At 54.0% G+C, this 16713-nt stretch overlaps 1 protein-coding gene across 7 annotated transcripts in view; it reads right to left on the bottom strand.

Annotated features, from left to right (window-relative positions):
* Nucleotides 1-16713, bottom strand: part of GRB10 (growth factor receptor bound protein 10) — a 201202-nt gene that overhangs the window by 54008 nt on the left and 130481 nt on the right. Inside the window, exon 1 of one of the 7 annotated variants that reach the window (XM_067745666.1) lies at nucleotides 5411-5889. The exons of the other annotated variants lie outside the window; for them this stretch is intronic. Within the exon in view, the coding sequence (XP_067601767.1) occupies nucleotides 5411-5647 (237 nt within the window). The 5' untranslated portion in view covers nucleotides 5648-5889. Of the gene's footprint in view, nucleotides 1-5410; nucleotides 5890-16713 lie in introns of those variants that run through there. 7 annotated transcript variants of the gene reach the window in all.

Here is a 16713-nt window from a genome sequence, read left to right on the forward strand (position 1 = left end):
ATACATATCGAGAGGGAGGCAAGGCTGTGGAAGACAGGACGTGGGAAGGGCTGAGGGGCTCCTGGTCCTGCTGGGGTCATGGGGAGGGAAAGCAGGAAAGCCAGCTGAGCCCAGGCACGTGGCGGGTACACCTCTGAGAGCCCAGTGGCCACACCAGGGCCCCAAGTTCACGCCCTCCAAGGCTGATGGAACCGTCTCCTGACCAGGCGCGGGGTGGAAGCCTCGGGACAGCAGAACAGCTCGCCCAGATGGAGGCGATGGGCCCACGGGGGCCCAGGTGTGAACCAGGGCATCTGCTGTTCGCCTTTCTGTCAGCAAGACGCTTCCCAGGAGCTACACGAGGCTGTTGGTTCTGGGGGCCCTGAAGCCCCCAGATGGGGCAGGCCGAGCGAGTATGCGTGAAATTAGATGCACTTCAGGCGAGGGCAGAACCAGGGCCGGGATGGGTTCATGGTAGTGAAAAGAAGGTAATTCTACCAATTTTTTTTCAGTTCTGGTCTAAATCAATGATGTTCTTTTGAGCCACAGGGAATGATAATTGAAGCGGCTACACGTAAGTACGTGGTTCTATTCACCTTGGCTAAGAATATCACTATCTTCCTGTTTCATTACAGGGGCCCGAAGTGACTTAAAAGAAATAAGCATCTGAGTTACAATCGATTTATTCCATGTTTCAGAAAGAATTACTGATAAAAATATTTTAAGTCCTTGCAATCCTTTCCAAAGGAGTTAAGGTTCTAGAAAGGACTCACAAAGTAGTTCTTTAAAGCCAACCGCAGATCCGGAGCCCCTCTGCGGACACCCTCACCGCCTGGCACTCACGGGCAAGATCCAGGGCACACAGCCCGAATCAAACCCGAGCTGCTCAAGGGTACACAGGTATATTCGTTTTTTCTTACAGGTTTTCACTGTAACACGTTTGGAAAATGCCTAAGGGACCGAGGAAAGCACTTGACAATCACTGACGACTCCCAGATTTGCTGTTACAGTCCTGGAGTGTGCCCTTCCAGCATTTTCTTGCACAGGTGTTTATAAACAGATGCACTGACATGACTGGGCTCAGACGGCAGACGCGGTTTTGCAATCGGGCCGTGCAGCTTCACGTTACACCAGAAACATCCACCGGGTCTTCATGTCTCTTTGGTGCTTTAGTGCCTGCGAGGGATTTCTTCACATGTCATGTTGTATCAACATGAACGTCATGCTGCCCGTCCGGCGGCTTCTAGACTTTCATTCTCCTCAAGTGCTCCCTGGCACACCTTTGTACATGAGCCTTGGTGGCTCGTGTGTGGGTTGAATTATTTTCTCAGGATAAATGGCCGGATGTCAACTTTCTTAAAGTGCCACCTCTAATAAGGGAAACGTTTCCAAGAATGGGGATGCCGGGTGTTTGGCAGAATGCGTGCTATTCCTTAAAACAGGATTTAAGGGGCACGGTGGACCTGCGGGCATCCTCTGAGTATCCCCAAACCTCCAGCCTCCCACTTAGCAAGAACTCACCAAGCACATTCTCTGTGCTGGCCCCAATCTCCCGGATGTCCACGGGTCCCCCCGACCACTGTCCAAGTGCATCAATTACGGAGCCTGTGAACCTGCCAGCCCTGGGGTCAAGCTCCTGCTCGCCACTCGCTGCACGAGTTACCCGCTCTGACCTTGGACAACCCTCAATCCCCAGCCTATGTGACAGGGAGGGACTGTCACATAGGCTGACGGTGAGTGTCACTCAGAGAAACGCATGCAAGTCCCGTCCCACGGCAAACACTCCACAGATGATCATTCCAGACACACTCGTCTCCTCCTTCTGTGGGCATCACGTGCCTAAAAGAACCCCCTCCCCATGCACTGCAGGACCACGACCCCTGCGGCGTCACCCAGGAAGAGGGAGCATTTGGCAGGAAGCTTCTGCTCCAAGACTTCTACGGGGCTTTTAGCTGTTTCTGGTCTTAGCATGGAGTTGAAAAGCCAGGTATTAGGAGTCTGCTTTGTGTTTCAAGCAGCTGAAGCCCCCAACGAGAGGCAGTGCCGGTCCTCAGGAAAAGAGGCCCCATCACGGCCTGCCCATCCTGGTGGGGTGGGGGCCGTGGAGAGCTGTCCGCCCACAGCAGGGGTTGACCAGATGATCCCTAAGAGGCCTGATAACTTGGGTCCGTCTACGGTTCTGCCGGTGGCAGGTGGCAGCTTCTGGTGGGCAGGTACCCCTGCAACGTGAATTCAGGCTGAAGCCTGCAGGGCAGCCCGGGCTGGGTCTTTCCATCCAGATAGAGCCCTCAGTGGGAGCAAACTCCCAAAGCCAAGCCCTTCCTGGGTTAGGCTTTGTCTTTTGGGCAATGTCTTCCAGGGGAACTCATGGAACTAGGGCTGCAAACGTGCAGTGTAAATGCAATTCCTGTTTGAATATGGAATTTCTTTAATGAGATTAAGGAATTGGGGGTCTCAACGGTATTAATGGTCCTGTTAAAAAAAAAAGTCAATCTTTTACAGAAACATGCTAAAAAATTTATAGGTAAATGACATGATGGCTGGACTCTGCGTCAACAGAGTATATGGGGGGCGTGGCTTCACAGCTGTGGGGTCTGGCTGGGGGGCACGTGGTGTTCACCCCCCTATTCGACTTTTGTGCAGGCTCTAAATTCTTCATCAACAAAACCTAAACATGCCTTCAGACCCTTTAGCCTTGCGCTGCCAGAGGAAATAAAGCATATCTGAAACCTTCTCCTACCTAATCGGTTTGAAGAATTGAGCCCAGTACCCCTGGGTAGAGAAAACAGCACCCCTTCACTCGCTCGGTGGTTCCTGATGGGGGGTTAGGGCAGGGGTGGATTTTGCCCCCCGAGGGACATTTGGCAACGCCCGAGACATTTCTGCTTGTCACAACTGGGGGGTGTGTGTGTGTGTGTGTCAGGGCACAAGACGGCTTCACATCAAAGGACTCCCCAGGCCCACACGTCAAACATGCTGAGTGCACAGCAAGGGGAATCTCGTGCTGGGAAGCGAGGTAGTACTTTGACGAGGATGTGTCACAAGGAAATAGGAACCAGCCCCACTGGGACACCCTGAGCGTCAAAGCGATGGCTGTAATAAGATAATAATGTGTCCTTACTGACAAATAAAAAACACACAGGTAAATAGCTGGGAGAGAAGGGCTGCTCTTCCTCAGTGCCCAAGGCCAACTCACAAATGCAGAACGAGAGTCGGAATCGCCAGGCAGGATCACTCATAGGTGACAGAGCAGCCAGTGGAGTCGGAGGGAGGAAGCGTATCAACCTGGTTTCAAGTCACCTTCCTTTACAGTACTTTTTAATTACCAAGGGAATAATGGCAACTTCACAATGGAGAAACTTAGCAGACGTGGGTAATAAACATCAACATCGGTGATAATGGAGAAACCAACATCACAGCATCCTGAACTCCTGCCCCGAGAAGGACGCAGCTGTCTGCGGCCTCTCTGCCACGTACAACCTGATGGGGCCCCAAGGCAACTCCCCACCAACAAAGAGGGGGTTCCGGTAACCGCTTACGTGACAAAGGACGCGGAGCGGCCAGGAAGTGCCCCCGTGTGAAAGGGAATTAGAGACGTTAAAACCAGTGCAGAGGGTGGTCCTGTGTTGGCTCACGAGCCAGAAAAAAAGAAGCCATAAAACACATTAGCAGGACAACTAATGAACTGTGAATAAGGTCTGGATCCCTGCAGGTCCTGATTTCGGAAACGGCTGTGTGCTACGCTCCCTGTAATGCACTAGTTATACACATGTGCATACAGATGTGTGTGTACATACACGCATATGGGACCAGGGAAAACGATTTAAAGTGGGGCAGCACGTTAGCCACTAGGGAATCCGAACAAAGGATCTATGACAGGTCTTTGTATTATTACTGCAACTGCTCTTATAGGTCCGAAGTTATTTCAACGTAAAAGTTTAAAGGACACATTGTGCAAAAATAATGGCACGTGGGTCCCCTCTGTCACTCGGCATCTCACCGGTGTCCTATCACCCACAGAGGCGAGGTCACAAAGATGACATGAGGGGACTCTTGCTTGGTTGCTCTCTTCATCAGGAGGCCCCTCCTCCTTCTCCATTAAGCCTCTGTCTTCACTGTGCAGGACTCCTAAGATCCCAACTCCGCAGGCACCAGGCAGTTCAATCACGGTCGGGGTCAGTAAAATGTCCGAAACGCGAAGACGGCGTTTGGGGAGGTCAGGCCCACACAGGTGTGCAGCTGCCCCTGCCGGGGGGGCCCACGTGCGCGCCTGCACGCTGCGAGGCGGCTGCGTGACGGGACCACCAGACAGGGCTGTGACACGGCACCCGCCTGCCACTGCCTGTCCCTCTGTCGTGTAACGGCAGGACAGGCCACCCGTCAAAGCCCTTCCCCCAGACCCTCTGAACCCCATCGAGTATCATGGGTCTGCCCTCAGGCCAATGTACTATCTTTATCTCAAACTGCCTGATGTATTTACTGGCATCCAGTTTCAGCGAATGTCTGGCTTGAGAGACGGGGGCAGGGAAGGTCTTACGGTTCTTTGGGGGCAGAGGGGCCTCCAGCCAGTGCCCACCCAGCCAACACAGATGTCCCACCTGCTAAAGCCCCACCATTGTGCTGACGCTGTCGGGAGGGGCGGCGGGGGGGCACAGTGCTGGATGCCAAGAACACAGGAAACCTGGGAAGACTGGCAGATTTACTGGAAGTTTAGAAGACAGTGAAATTCGAGGAGCTGAGAGAGTCCTGAGTGGCTAGATTACAAAAGGACAAGAACCTCCAGAGCTTCCTTTGGTTCCGGACAACGCAGAGAGTGAGCGCCATCGTACAAATCTCAGACGGGGCTGCCACATCGGGTTACCTTTTATTCAATTACAAGAGTCAAGAACAGGTATCTGTAGATAAAGTCTTTCACTCTCAAAATCCCGATTTTCCAAGATACATCTGCTAGGAATGCAGTTTATACTAATAACCTTTGTACTACCCATAACACCTTCTTTTTGGGAAAGTAAGCTTATCTACCATTATGGTGAGACATTCAATATAATTACAAAAATACTGATCACGATCAAGAGTTAGTGACAGGAATTACCGAGAATTCTCTTAAAAAGCAGAACATGTTCACTGGTATCAGTGAGCATCTCCGTTTGGTACATTTTCAGAACTAAAATCTAGCAACGGAAGCAAAACCCCTTGCTGAGGGCGACAGCTGGACCCTGAGCCTGCAGCGCCGTCTGTCTGTCGGATAAGCAGGGCTTCTCAGTTCTGCTCACATTAGACCACGGATCCGGAGGGGAGAAATGTAGGCCAAACACCACAGTCAGGCACAACTCCTCAAAAACTAGGAAAGCACAAGGTTCTACTAAGTGCGAGCTCAGAAAGTCCAACACCAAAAAGAGTAAGTACCTGAACGTGACAGCGCGCACCTTACCCCGCCTTCCGGCCGCTGGAGTCTCCCACTCAGAGGTTTCCAGGGCGACTCGTGAGCAAACGCCCTCTGCAAACCTCCCTGCGCGTCTGACCCTCTGCTCCCAGACGGGCTCAGTAAATACCTTACAGAGTTTCTAGAAGCTGCACATACAGCCAATGAAAATGAATCTGCTTCATCACTGGGGGAGTGACTTTGCTGGCACTCGGGGGCCAGGGGAATGAGACACAAGACACCCATCCCGGGTTGCTCTGTTCCTCAAACGGGGGGTCAGCCAGGCTCCAGTGCCTCTACACTGTACTATATGGGGTACACGGCCCTTTGACGACAGTTGTAAAGAGGAACTTCATACACACACATACACAGCCATAAACACACAAATCCTTTAACCAGCAATTACAATGCTGAGAATCTATCTATCTATCTATCTATCTATCTGGTCTGTCTCTATCTACCTATCACCTATCTATCATCTATTATCTATTTATCTAGTCTATCTACCTATCACCTATCTATCATCTATTATCTATTTATCTAGTCTATCTACCTATCACCTATCTATCATCTATTATCAATCTATCTATCTAGTCTATCTACCTATCACCTATCTATCTATCATCTATCTATTATCTATCTATCTAGTCTGTCTCTATCTGCCTATCACCTATCTATCTATCTATCTATCACCTATGTATCTCTGCACCCAGCTCTCACCATTAAGTGACCAGAGACCTACGTACAAGAATGTCCATTTCAGCTTTGTTTACAATAAGAAAGAACTGCACACAATAACAGTGCGTGTCAAAAGACGGTTTGGCTAAACCAACTATGGTCCCCATGCGATGCAACACCATGAAGCTTTTGGGGAAAATGCGGTAACGCAGGTAAATTCTGCACAAGATAAGACGACGTCCGTCCACACCGCTCACGTCTGTAGAATGAGACAAGAGTTGGGAACTGAGAGAAAGGGAACCTTACTTTTTATCATAAGCTTTCTTGTACTATTTAAGTTTCACTTTTTGCTTTTACTAAGAGCATGTATTACTTTTTTCTTTCATTTATTCCTTTTATAATTTAAAACTATTTACTTTTTGTTTGTTTGGTCCCTGGTTGGCCACAGATGATGTGGTAAGAAGTCACGTTACTGCAATCCCTACTCTTATTTCCGCTTTCAGTGCCTACACTTTGCCAACTGTCGGGTCTTCCTGGCCGGACCAGCTTCTCTGGAAGGATGGGGATGAGGGGGAGGGACCGCTCCGGCGTGAACGCCTGTAGGGGAGGGAAGCCAGCCTCCAGTCTCTCGCTTTGGTGCAGGCCTTATCCCCCACGGAGGCGGAGGGCTCTGGGATAAACCAGAATAAAGACCCAAAGTCCAATCCTGGGTCTCAAGCACAGGGAGCTGCCACCGGCAGCTGAATTTTTATTAACAGTTTACGCCACCTAGAATTTATTTCAGTCTACGTGTACACAAACGGGGTGGCTTAACCAACGGAAGTGCAATGTCCCGCGGTTCTGGATGTGTTCAGTTCTGGACACCAGACATCAGAGACGAGGTGTCTGTGATCCCAGGGCTAGTCCCTTTCGAGAGCTGTGAGGGGGACTCCATCCTACGCCTCTCTCCCAGCTCCTGGGGGTCTGCTGGCTGTCCCTGGTGTATAAACATCACCCTGATCGCTGCCTGCACCTCCAGGGTTTTCTCCCTGTGTGGGTCCGAATGTCCCCTCTTTATAAGGACACCAGTCCTACCAGGTTGGCCCACCTACTCCAGCATGACTACATCTAAACTTAACAAATGACACCTGCAACTACTCCATTTCCAAACAGAGTCACAGTCTGAGGTCCTGGGGGCTTTGGGACTTCAACATCTGAATTGTAGAAGGGGGTATACAATTCAATCCATAACAACATGCAATAAAGTGTAAGACCCTAAGTCAGCTCTTCCTCCAACTAGCTGATACCTTGCAGCACAATGAATTAAATCATGATGTCCTGTTTATGATGCTCTGATGCTCGTAGGTGCTGGGGTCTCTCTCTGGGTACCTGATCCAGAGCACACAAGTCTCTGCTCTTAAATCAGCACCACGTGGCTTTCATGACAGCAGCTTTATAAGGTCAAAACCACCCTTTTGCAGGAGGAAGCCAGTCACACCCAGAGACCAAATCCAGAGGGCCTCTTCGAGGTTCACATAAAACTCAACCTCTCAGCAGCCTGGGACCCACGGACGGCCCCTGGCTGCCCAAGACCCCAGGCCCTCTGAGGCTGTCCTAGCTCTGACTGCTTCACCTCAGGCTTCCGCGTGAGTCACCCCTTAGAGGGCCCCTGCCTACTCCGGACTCCGAGGTAGGAGTTTGGATTTCCAATTTTGTGAATCTTACGTGCACTCCTAGTTGCAAATCGGGGTTCTGGCTGATTTGGTGGCTAAGACAATATAAAACTAAATTAAAACCAACGCTCCACCTATGAAAGTAGACTAGTATCTAGGACAGAGAAAACAAGAGCACACAGCTGGCTAGTTCTGTAGACCTCTTTTAGGTACCTGAGACCTGGCCCTCTGGGCAGCGGGTCCCCAGGATGCCACCAGGGCCTCGGTCACTGCAGGTGCGTAGCTGTTCTGGTCTCTGACAGAAACAGTCCACCTACGGTAACAACTTCAGTGTCTACAGAAGCCGTTTGCATCATTAGGGGAACACAGTTCAAGGATGGAAATCGGGAGATCACATCAATACCCTACCATGAGCTGATTCAGGATCCCATCTGGGCCCACAGGCCGCCCTCAGCTGCTGGCTCTCCTTGGTCTCCGGCAGCTAGACAGGTCCTCCGATTTGGCTGTCCCTGTGGTTCTGTACTCTGGGGTCTTCTATGACCTCCACGCCTTTGAGGAGTCCTGACATTTGGCGGAAGGTCCTCGGTCCTGCTGGCGCCACAGAAGTGGGTCGTGTCCTTCTCGGGATGCCCCATTCTGGTGACGTCATCTGGGGACCCTTGCCTGGTAAGGTGACCCCTGCCGGTCTCTCCACAAGCCTGAGTTACTCCCTTGCCTTTGCTCTTCGAGCGGCTCCTGGGTCCTGGTGACAGGCCCCCTCCACACTTCAAGTATCTCCTGGGCGGCCCCGCCTCCTCTGAGTAGAGAATGGAATTCAGGCACTGAGACCCGAGGACAGGACTGAACATATTTTTAAACGAGGGAAGCAGAGCTTCAAGTTATCATAGGGACATGGAAGCTACAGGAGGGCAAGAAATCACCAAGCGCAGCTGATCTGCTCGAATCCATCCAGCACCCACAACCCAACCATCTCAGCTTCTGCTGTGTCCACCACATCCTCCTACCTGGCTGTCCCCACGCCTGCCTGTCTAGCCCATAAAAATGCAACCTGTAGACTTTTTAAGGATTCGGGGGTGGGGGGTGGTTGAGGGAGGGAAGGGCTGGGAGTTTGGGATGAGCAGATGCAAACTATTACATACAGGATGGATAAACAACAAGGTCCTACTGTACAGCACAGGGAACTCTATTCAATATCCTGCGATAAACCCTAATGGAAAAGAATATGAAAAAGAATATATATACGTATATAGCTGAATCACTTTGCTGTACACCAGTAATGAACACAAAATTCTAAATCAACTGTACTTCAATTAAAAAAAAAAAAAGCAAAGGTGCCTTGCCTTCCTGTAGCGACGTGTGGCACAGTTAGCTCTGCAGAGAGATGGGTCCTCGCCAGACCTCCAGGTCCTGACCCCGGGGTCCCCACTCCACCCCGTGTCCTTCCCGACTGGCTTCCCTCCCTCTTTCTGGAACACTCTCTGCTTCCAACCCAACTAACAGCTCGTCATCCTCCAGTCCCGGCTGGTTGGCTGGCTGGTGCCTTTCCCGCAGCCGCAATGTCCCACGTCTGACCTGCTGGCGACTCCATGCCCCCGAGGACTGGCCGGCACTTGTCTCTCCCACCAGTTCCTGGGCCCCCGAGGGCAGTGTCCACATGGGGAAGCCGCTCAAATCGCACTGGGCAGCGGGCCCGTGAGATGGACACAGGCGGCGGAGGCTTGATTTCCTTGCTGGCCCCGTGCCGGGTACAGGGCGGGCGGTAGCCAGCCTCCAGGTGCGGGGTTTGGAGACGGGTTCTCGGGGCCCTGCCGGTCATTGTCACTCAGATGCTCCCTCCTGGGGCCATCCTCCCAGACTGGAGACCACGTGGGGGAGGTAAGGCGGGCTGTGCTGCAGGGCTGAGGAGACGGGGTACACCCGAGCCCAGGGGCCTGAGTCAGGACGGGATCACCTGACCCCACTCTCCACACCTAGGTCCACGCAGTGATCCACCCCCACAGCACTGCATGGGGACCAGCACAGGGAGCCTTCCTCACAGCACATGGACCAGAAGCGCCTCCTCCCCACTTCTGTGGGTGCTGCAAGGCCACACACTGCGATCTATACTCCTGGGAAGTGCTGCGGAACAGCCAGAGACGGGCTAAGGCTGCCGCAGGGTCTGAAGGCCCAAGACGCGGCGTGTTCAACCACTGGGACAGGACAGGACGGACGGGACGGGACAGGACAGGATGGATAGGACAGGACAGACGGATAGGACAGGACAGGATAGGACAGGACGGACGGGGCAGGACAGGACCGATAGGACAGGACAGGACAGGACGGACGGGACGGGACAGGACAGGACGGATAGGATAGGACAGACAGGACAGGACAGGATAGGACAGGACGGATGGGGCAGGACAGGACCGATAGGACAGGACAGGACAGGACGGACGGGACGGGACAGGACAGGACGGATAGAACAGGACAGACAGGACAGGATAGGACAGGACGGACGGGACAGGACAGGACCGATAGGACAGGACAGGAGAGGACGGATGGGACGGGACAGGACAGGACGGACAGAACAGGCGGTGCCTTCTTGTCCCTACCACAACCCCAGCCCCTGCGGTCCCTGCAGCCAGCAGCTGCCCACCTGCATAGGGAGGGCCCCCAGCTGGGGGACAGCAGGTTTCCAAAGCCAGGGTGTGCTGCCACGGGGGCCCCCAGGCCACTCTCACAGACAGAATGTGCGAGGCCGCCGGTGAGGGATCAGCGCTCAGAAGTTCTGAAACTCACGCGCCCTGAACCTGGTGATGAGAATAAAGTGACCTTCATGCACACACAGTGACACGCACGGGCTTTGGCTGGAAACCTGGCTTCCAGGAAAGCACTGAAAACGTGACAAGACCTACCTACCTCACAGTGGCTCCGGGAAGCGACACCCACAGCACAGCCAACTGGAACCACGCAGAGAGCCGGCCACGGCCAAGGGTCCGAGTGTGGCCCAAATACACACTCGTTAATAGTGTTTTCAGCAATTACGAGCGCTCTTTGCGAAGACCATGGAGAAGAGACACAGCAAACACTTGCAGGATATTCAACACATAAAAACATTTATATGGTTATGTCTGCTTTATGTTAGCTTTTATGTACAGAATGGATAAATAAGAAGGTCCCACTGTAGAGCACAGGGAACTATAATCAATATCCTGTGATAAACCATAATGGAAAATAACATGAAAAAAAAAGAGGCAGGGACTGGAATGGAGATGGTACCGTCTGTCCCTGCCACTGACCGTGATCTGCAGGAAGCCAGTGGCCCTAACATCCAAGGTCCCATCACAATAGCACTGCCGCCGCCTCGAAGTGGGGACATGCCCGCCGCGGGGCGGCTGCCACCCCCTGCCCTTCCCGTGGAGCTGCTACACGAGACACTTCCATCTGTGTCTGTGCAGGGTTTCCTGATACGAATGAACCCCAAAAACCCAGGATTCCAGAAAGAGGGCAGCGAGAAATACTGCTGCTTTGCGATTCACGCATCTCCGCTGTGGGATTACGATGAGGAAGCTATTCTGGGGTGAGGAAAAAATAAACTGCACGCGTCATTAGCACTGGGTTCTAAAACAAATTTACCAGCAGAGGTTGTTCACTCAGAACCTTTCTAAACGGGGTCACGTCTGTGTTCTCTTTTCCTAGAAATGCCGAGACTTGGCCGCACAGCAGTGAAAGGAGGGGGTGTGGGTGGATGTTAACTGAATTCTCTCTCTGAAGACACTCAAAACGCCTTCACTTGGTTTCCTCCAGTGTTTCTCCCAATTTTTCTTTAAACATTTTTTATTACTCAAACTGCTTTTCCATCATGCTTCCTAAGACAGCGAGGTGAGAGCCCAAGAAAAGAAAGATAGAAAAGCTATGGAGAGAAAGAGAAGGCCAGACTCCATGCAGGCACCGGGCCACACAGGGGCTGCCCCATCGGGCCAGGGCATGGGCAGGCCAGCCGGGAGCAGTGCAGAGACACAGAAAGGCCACAGCCAGCAGCAGGGACACACGTGTGGAAGGTTCTAGTTAGCGTCCAGTGATGCTGGACAGGCACGGACTCGGGGACACGCGTGTGGAAGGTTCTAGTTAGCGTCCAGTGATGCTGGACAGGCACGGACTCGGGGACACGCGTGTGGAAGGTTCTAGTTAGCGTCCAGTGATGCTGGACAGGCACGGACTCGGGGACACGCGTGTGGAAGGTTCTAGTTAGCGTCCAGTGATGCTGGACAGGCACGGACTCGGGGACACGCGTGTGGAAGGTTCTAGTTAGCGTCCAGGGATGCTGGACAGGCACGGACTCGGGGACACGCGTGTGGAAGGTTCTAGTTAGCGTCCAGGGATGCTGGACAGGCACGGACTCGGGGACACGCGTGTGGAAGGTTCTAGTTAGCGTCCAGGGATGCTGGACAGGCACGGACTCGGGGACACGCGTGTGGAAGGTTCTAGTTAGCGTCCAGGGATGCTGGACAGGCACGGACTCGGGGACACGCGTGTGGAAGGTTCTAGTTAGCGTCCAGGGATGCTGGACAGGCACGGACTCGGGGACACGCGTGTGGAAGGTTCTAGTTAGCGTCCAGGGATGCTGGACAGGCACGGACTCGGGGACACGCGTGTGGAAGGTTCTAGTTAGCGTCCAGGGATGCTGGACAGGCACGGACTCGGGGACACGCGTGTGGAAGGTTCTAGTTAGCGTCCAGGGATGCTGGACAGGCACGGACTCGGGGACACGCGTGTGGAAGGTTCTAGTTAGCGTCCAGGGATGCTGGACAGGCACGGACTCGGGGACACGCGTGTGGAAGGTTCTAGTTAGCGTCCAGGGATGCTGGACAGGCACGGACTCGGGGACACGCGTGTGGAAGGTTCTAGTTAGCGTCCAGGGATGCTGGACAGGCACGGACTCGGGGACACGCGTGTGGAAGGTTCTAGTTAGCGTCCAGGGATGCTGGACAGGCACGGACTCGGGGACACGCGTGTGGAAGGTTCTAGTTAGCGTCCAGGGATGCTGGACAGGCACGGGCTCGGGGACACGCGTGTGGAAGGTTCTAGTTAGCGTCCAGGGATGCTGGACAGGCACGGGCTCGGGGACACGCGTGTGGAAGGTTCTAGTTAGCGTCCAGGGATGCTGGACAGGCACGGGCTCGGGGACACGCGTGTGGAAGGTTCTAGTTAGCGTCCAGGGATGCTGGACAGGCACGGGCTCGGGGACACGCGTGTGGAAGGTTCTAGTTAGCGTCCAGGGATGCTGGACAGGCACGGGCTCGGGGACACGCGTGTGGAAGGTTCTAGTTAGCGTCCAGGGATGCTGGACAGGCACGGGCTCGGGGACACGCGTGTGGAAGGTTCTAGTTAGCGTCCAGGGATGCTGGACAGGCACGGGCTCGGGGACACGCGTGTGGAAGGTTCTAGTTAGCGTCCAGGGATGCTGGACAGGCACGGGCTCGGGGACACGCGTGTGGAAGGTTCTAGTTAGCGTCCAGGGATGCTGGACAGGCACGGGCTCGGGGACACGCGTGTGGAAGGTTCTAGTTAGCGTCCAGGGATGCTGGACAGGCACGGGCTCGGGGACACGCGTGTGGAAGGTTCTAGTTAGCGTCCAGGGATGCTGGACAGGCACGGGCTCGGGGACACGCGTGTGGAAGGTTCTAGTTAGCGTCCAGGGATGCTGGACAGGCACGGGCTCGGGGACACGCGTGTGGAAGGTTCTAGTTAGCGTCCAGGGATGCTGGACAGGCACGGGCTCGGGGACACGCGTGTGGAAGGTTCTAGTTAGCGTCCAGGGATGCTGGACAGGCACGGGCTCGGGGACACGCGTGTGGAAGGCTCTAGTTAGCGTCCAGGGATGCTGGACAGGCACGGGCTCGGGGACACGCGTGTGGAAGGCTCTAGTTAGCGTCCAGTGATGCTGGACAGGCACGGGCTCGGGGACACGCGTGTGGAAGGCTCTAGTTAGCGTCCAGTGATGCTGGACAGGCACGGACTCGGGGACACGCGTGTGGAAGGCTCTAGTTAGCGTCCAGTGATGCTGGACAGGCACGGACTCGGGGACACGCGTGTGGAAGGCTCTAGTTAGCGTCCAGTGATGCTGGACAGGCACGGACTCGGGGACACGCGTGTGGAAGGTTCTAGTTAGCGTCCAGGGATGCTGGACAGGCACGGACTCGGGGACACGCGTGTGGAAGGTTCTAGTTAGCGTCCAGGGATGCTGGACAGGCACGGACTCGGGGACACGCGTGTGGAAGGTTCTAGTTAGCGTCCAGGGATGCTGGACAGGCACGGACTCGGGGACACGCGTGTGGAAGGTTCTAGTTAGCGTCCAGGGATGCTGGACAGGCACGGACTCGGGGACACGCGTGTGGAAGGTTCTAGTTAGCGTCCAGGGATGCTGGACAGGCACGGACTCGGGGACACGCGTGTGGAAGGTTCTAGTTAGCGTCCAGGGATGCTGGACAGGCACGGACTCGGGGACACGCGTGTGGAAGGTTCTAGTTAGCGTCCAGGGATGCTGGACAGGCACGGACTCGGGGACACGCGTGTGGAAGGTTCTAGTTAGCGTCCAGGGATGCTGGACAGGCACGGACTCGGGGACACGCGTGTGGAAGGTTCTAGTTAGCGTCCAGGGATGCTGGACAGGCACGGACTCAGCTTGGACCCAACAGGTGGCAGGGACTTCACCAAAGCATGGAACCCCTTCAACCAAGACCCAAAGGTCCGACAGATGCTTTTCAACCTTGTGATTTCATGAAACACTTTATCTTAAACTGACAAAAAGTGACATATTTGAGACCACAGAATGGAAGCAAAGGCCCTCTGGGACCGTCCACAGGCTTTTACGAAAGCAAAGGTGTCCACGCTCCAAGCACATGACACCTTCTGCACAGGATGAACTGTGGTCCGTCGGAAATGAAGGTGTTTAATCGTGTGCATTTATGTCGGAACCGTCAGGGAGGGTAATCGGGCCAAAAGTTCATTTTCCAGTTCTTCACCTTTTCCTAAAGACATTTCAAGTCAAAGCAACAGCAGATCAGTTGGCCAAGGGAACTCATTTTTCTTGATCCAGCAAACTAGGCAGCCCTTTCTGAGACTGCGCACAGACCTCAATGGCCGTTTGCTCTGCCCGGCCCCTGATTCTGCAGCAGGACCTGATCACAGACGCCCACGCTGGTCAAGACACACACTTAGGTTTTTGGTAAAAGTATGGGGATTCTTCCCATGAAAGATATAGATAATGTAAGTGCCCACTTTTCCAGTACTCCTGACAGCTACAGATACCAAGAGACACTCAATGCTGTCACAGAGGATCCCAAGTTTAAAGAATTTATATTTAAAACGATACGGGGCTTCCCTGGTGGCGCAGTGGTTGAGAGTCCGCCTGCCGATGCAGGGGATGCGGGTTCGTGCCCCGGTCCGGGAAGATCCCACATGCCGCGGAGCGGCTGGGCCCGTGAGCCATGGCCGCTGAGCCTGCGCGTCAGGAGCCTGTGCTCCGCAACGGGAGGAGGCCACAACAGTGAGAGGCCCACGTACCACACACACAGAAAAAGATATGAATAGTCCAGAGAAACACTAGTGGCTGGGATTTCACAGCAGGTTCCTGAGAGAATCTCCTGTTTCATTTTTAGCTAATCATGCAGCCTGCAGGTCACAGCTACCTACCTGGACTGCATCCCTTGTTCGGATAAAACAGATGCAGGAAGACAGTTACCTTGGAGCTTTGCAATTCGCAGAGGGCTCTTAAACACCTCAGTTTCAGCAGTACTCCCAGAGAAATCTGAGGGGATGGTCTTCACCATTTAAAAATGATCTAGGACGATTCAGCATCCTTCCCCAAAGTGGGTTCCGTGGGAAGCCTGCCATATTCAAAGTGGCTCTGCGATCATCAACATCTGATAAGCTCTAGGCTGACTCGAGTTGGCCTATGACATAGCTTTTCTTCCCTGTAGCGTTCCTCGAATCCTCCAAAACCCAATATGAAATGTGAAATTCCAAGAAGGTGACAAGGGATGCAAAAGTCCCCTAACTTCCTGCATGTTTCTTCTCACGACAAGTCAGGTGACCGGGATTCTAGGAAGTGCAAGGTGAGAAGCGCAGGCGCAGAGCTGTCAGCTGGGCAACGAGGCGGGAAGCAGGGAAGGCCAGCCACCGCTCAGAGGCAGAAGAACCAGGAGAGAGCCTAGCTGACCGGAAGGGACCCGGCACAGCGGCCATGCCGTTCAGACCTAGGCTGGTGCTCAAGGACACGGCCACGTGGCCACGGAGCTGGGCCACACTCGGGGCTCCTCAGAGGGTCTCTGGTTCCATCTCCAAGGCCAAGCGAACCCACCGTGTTCGCTTGGCGGACTCCCAACCACTGCGCCACCAGGGAAGCCCGATGCTCTTTCTTTTTTTAACCAGCCCTCCCCTCCCTCTTTCTCTGCATCTCTGCACCTTTGCTTTCTCTGCTTCCTCCAGGTGTGCATCTGTCTGGGGGCGGGTGGAGGGGTGCTGGCTCAGGGACCAGCCTATGGGATGGCTGCCTGTGGATAAGCGCACAAGTTGGGCCTAGCCAGCTGTGGCTGTGGAAAGAGGATCAGGTCCCAGGACACAGAGGGAGGCTGCCCTCCCCGGGGTCTCTGTCCCTAGACTGTCCTTAGGCAAAATTCATTTCCTGGGCTTCCCTGGTGGCGCAGTGGTTGAGTCCGTCTGCCGATGCAGGGGACGCAGGTTCATGCCCCGGTCTGGGAAGATCCCACATGCCGCGGAGCGGCTGGGCCCGTGAGCCATGGCTGCTGAGCCTGCGCTCCGCAACGGGAGAGGCCGCAACGGTGAGAGGCCCGCGTAACGCCAAAAAAAAAAAAAAAAAAAATTCATTTCCTTACAATTAAAGTCAACTGGACCTTTTATTTCTTGCAGCCAAACACATCCTGAAAGAGCCAGTGAAGCAGAAGTCCCTGATTTGCCCTGGGGTACCCCACGAATCCTGGC

Source organism: Pseudorca crassidens, chromosome 8 (genome assembly GCF_039906515.1).
Source record: "Pseudorca crassidens isolate mPseCra1 chromosome 8, mPseCra1.hap1, whole genome shotgun sequence".
Lineage (NCBI taxonomy): Eukaryota > Metazoa > Chordata > Mammalia > Artiodactyla > Delphinidae > Pseudorca > Pseudorca crassidens.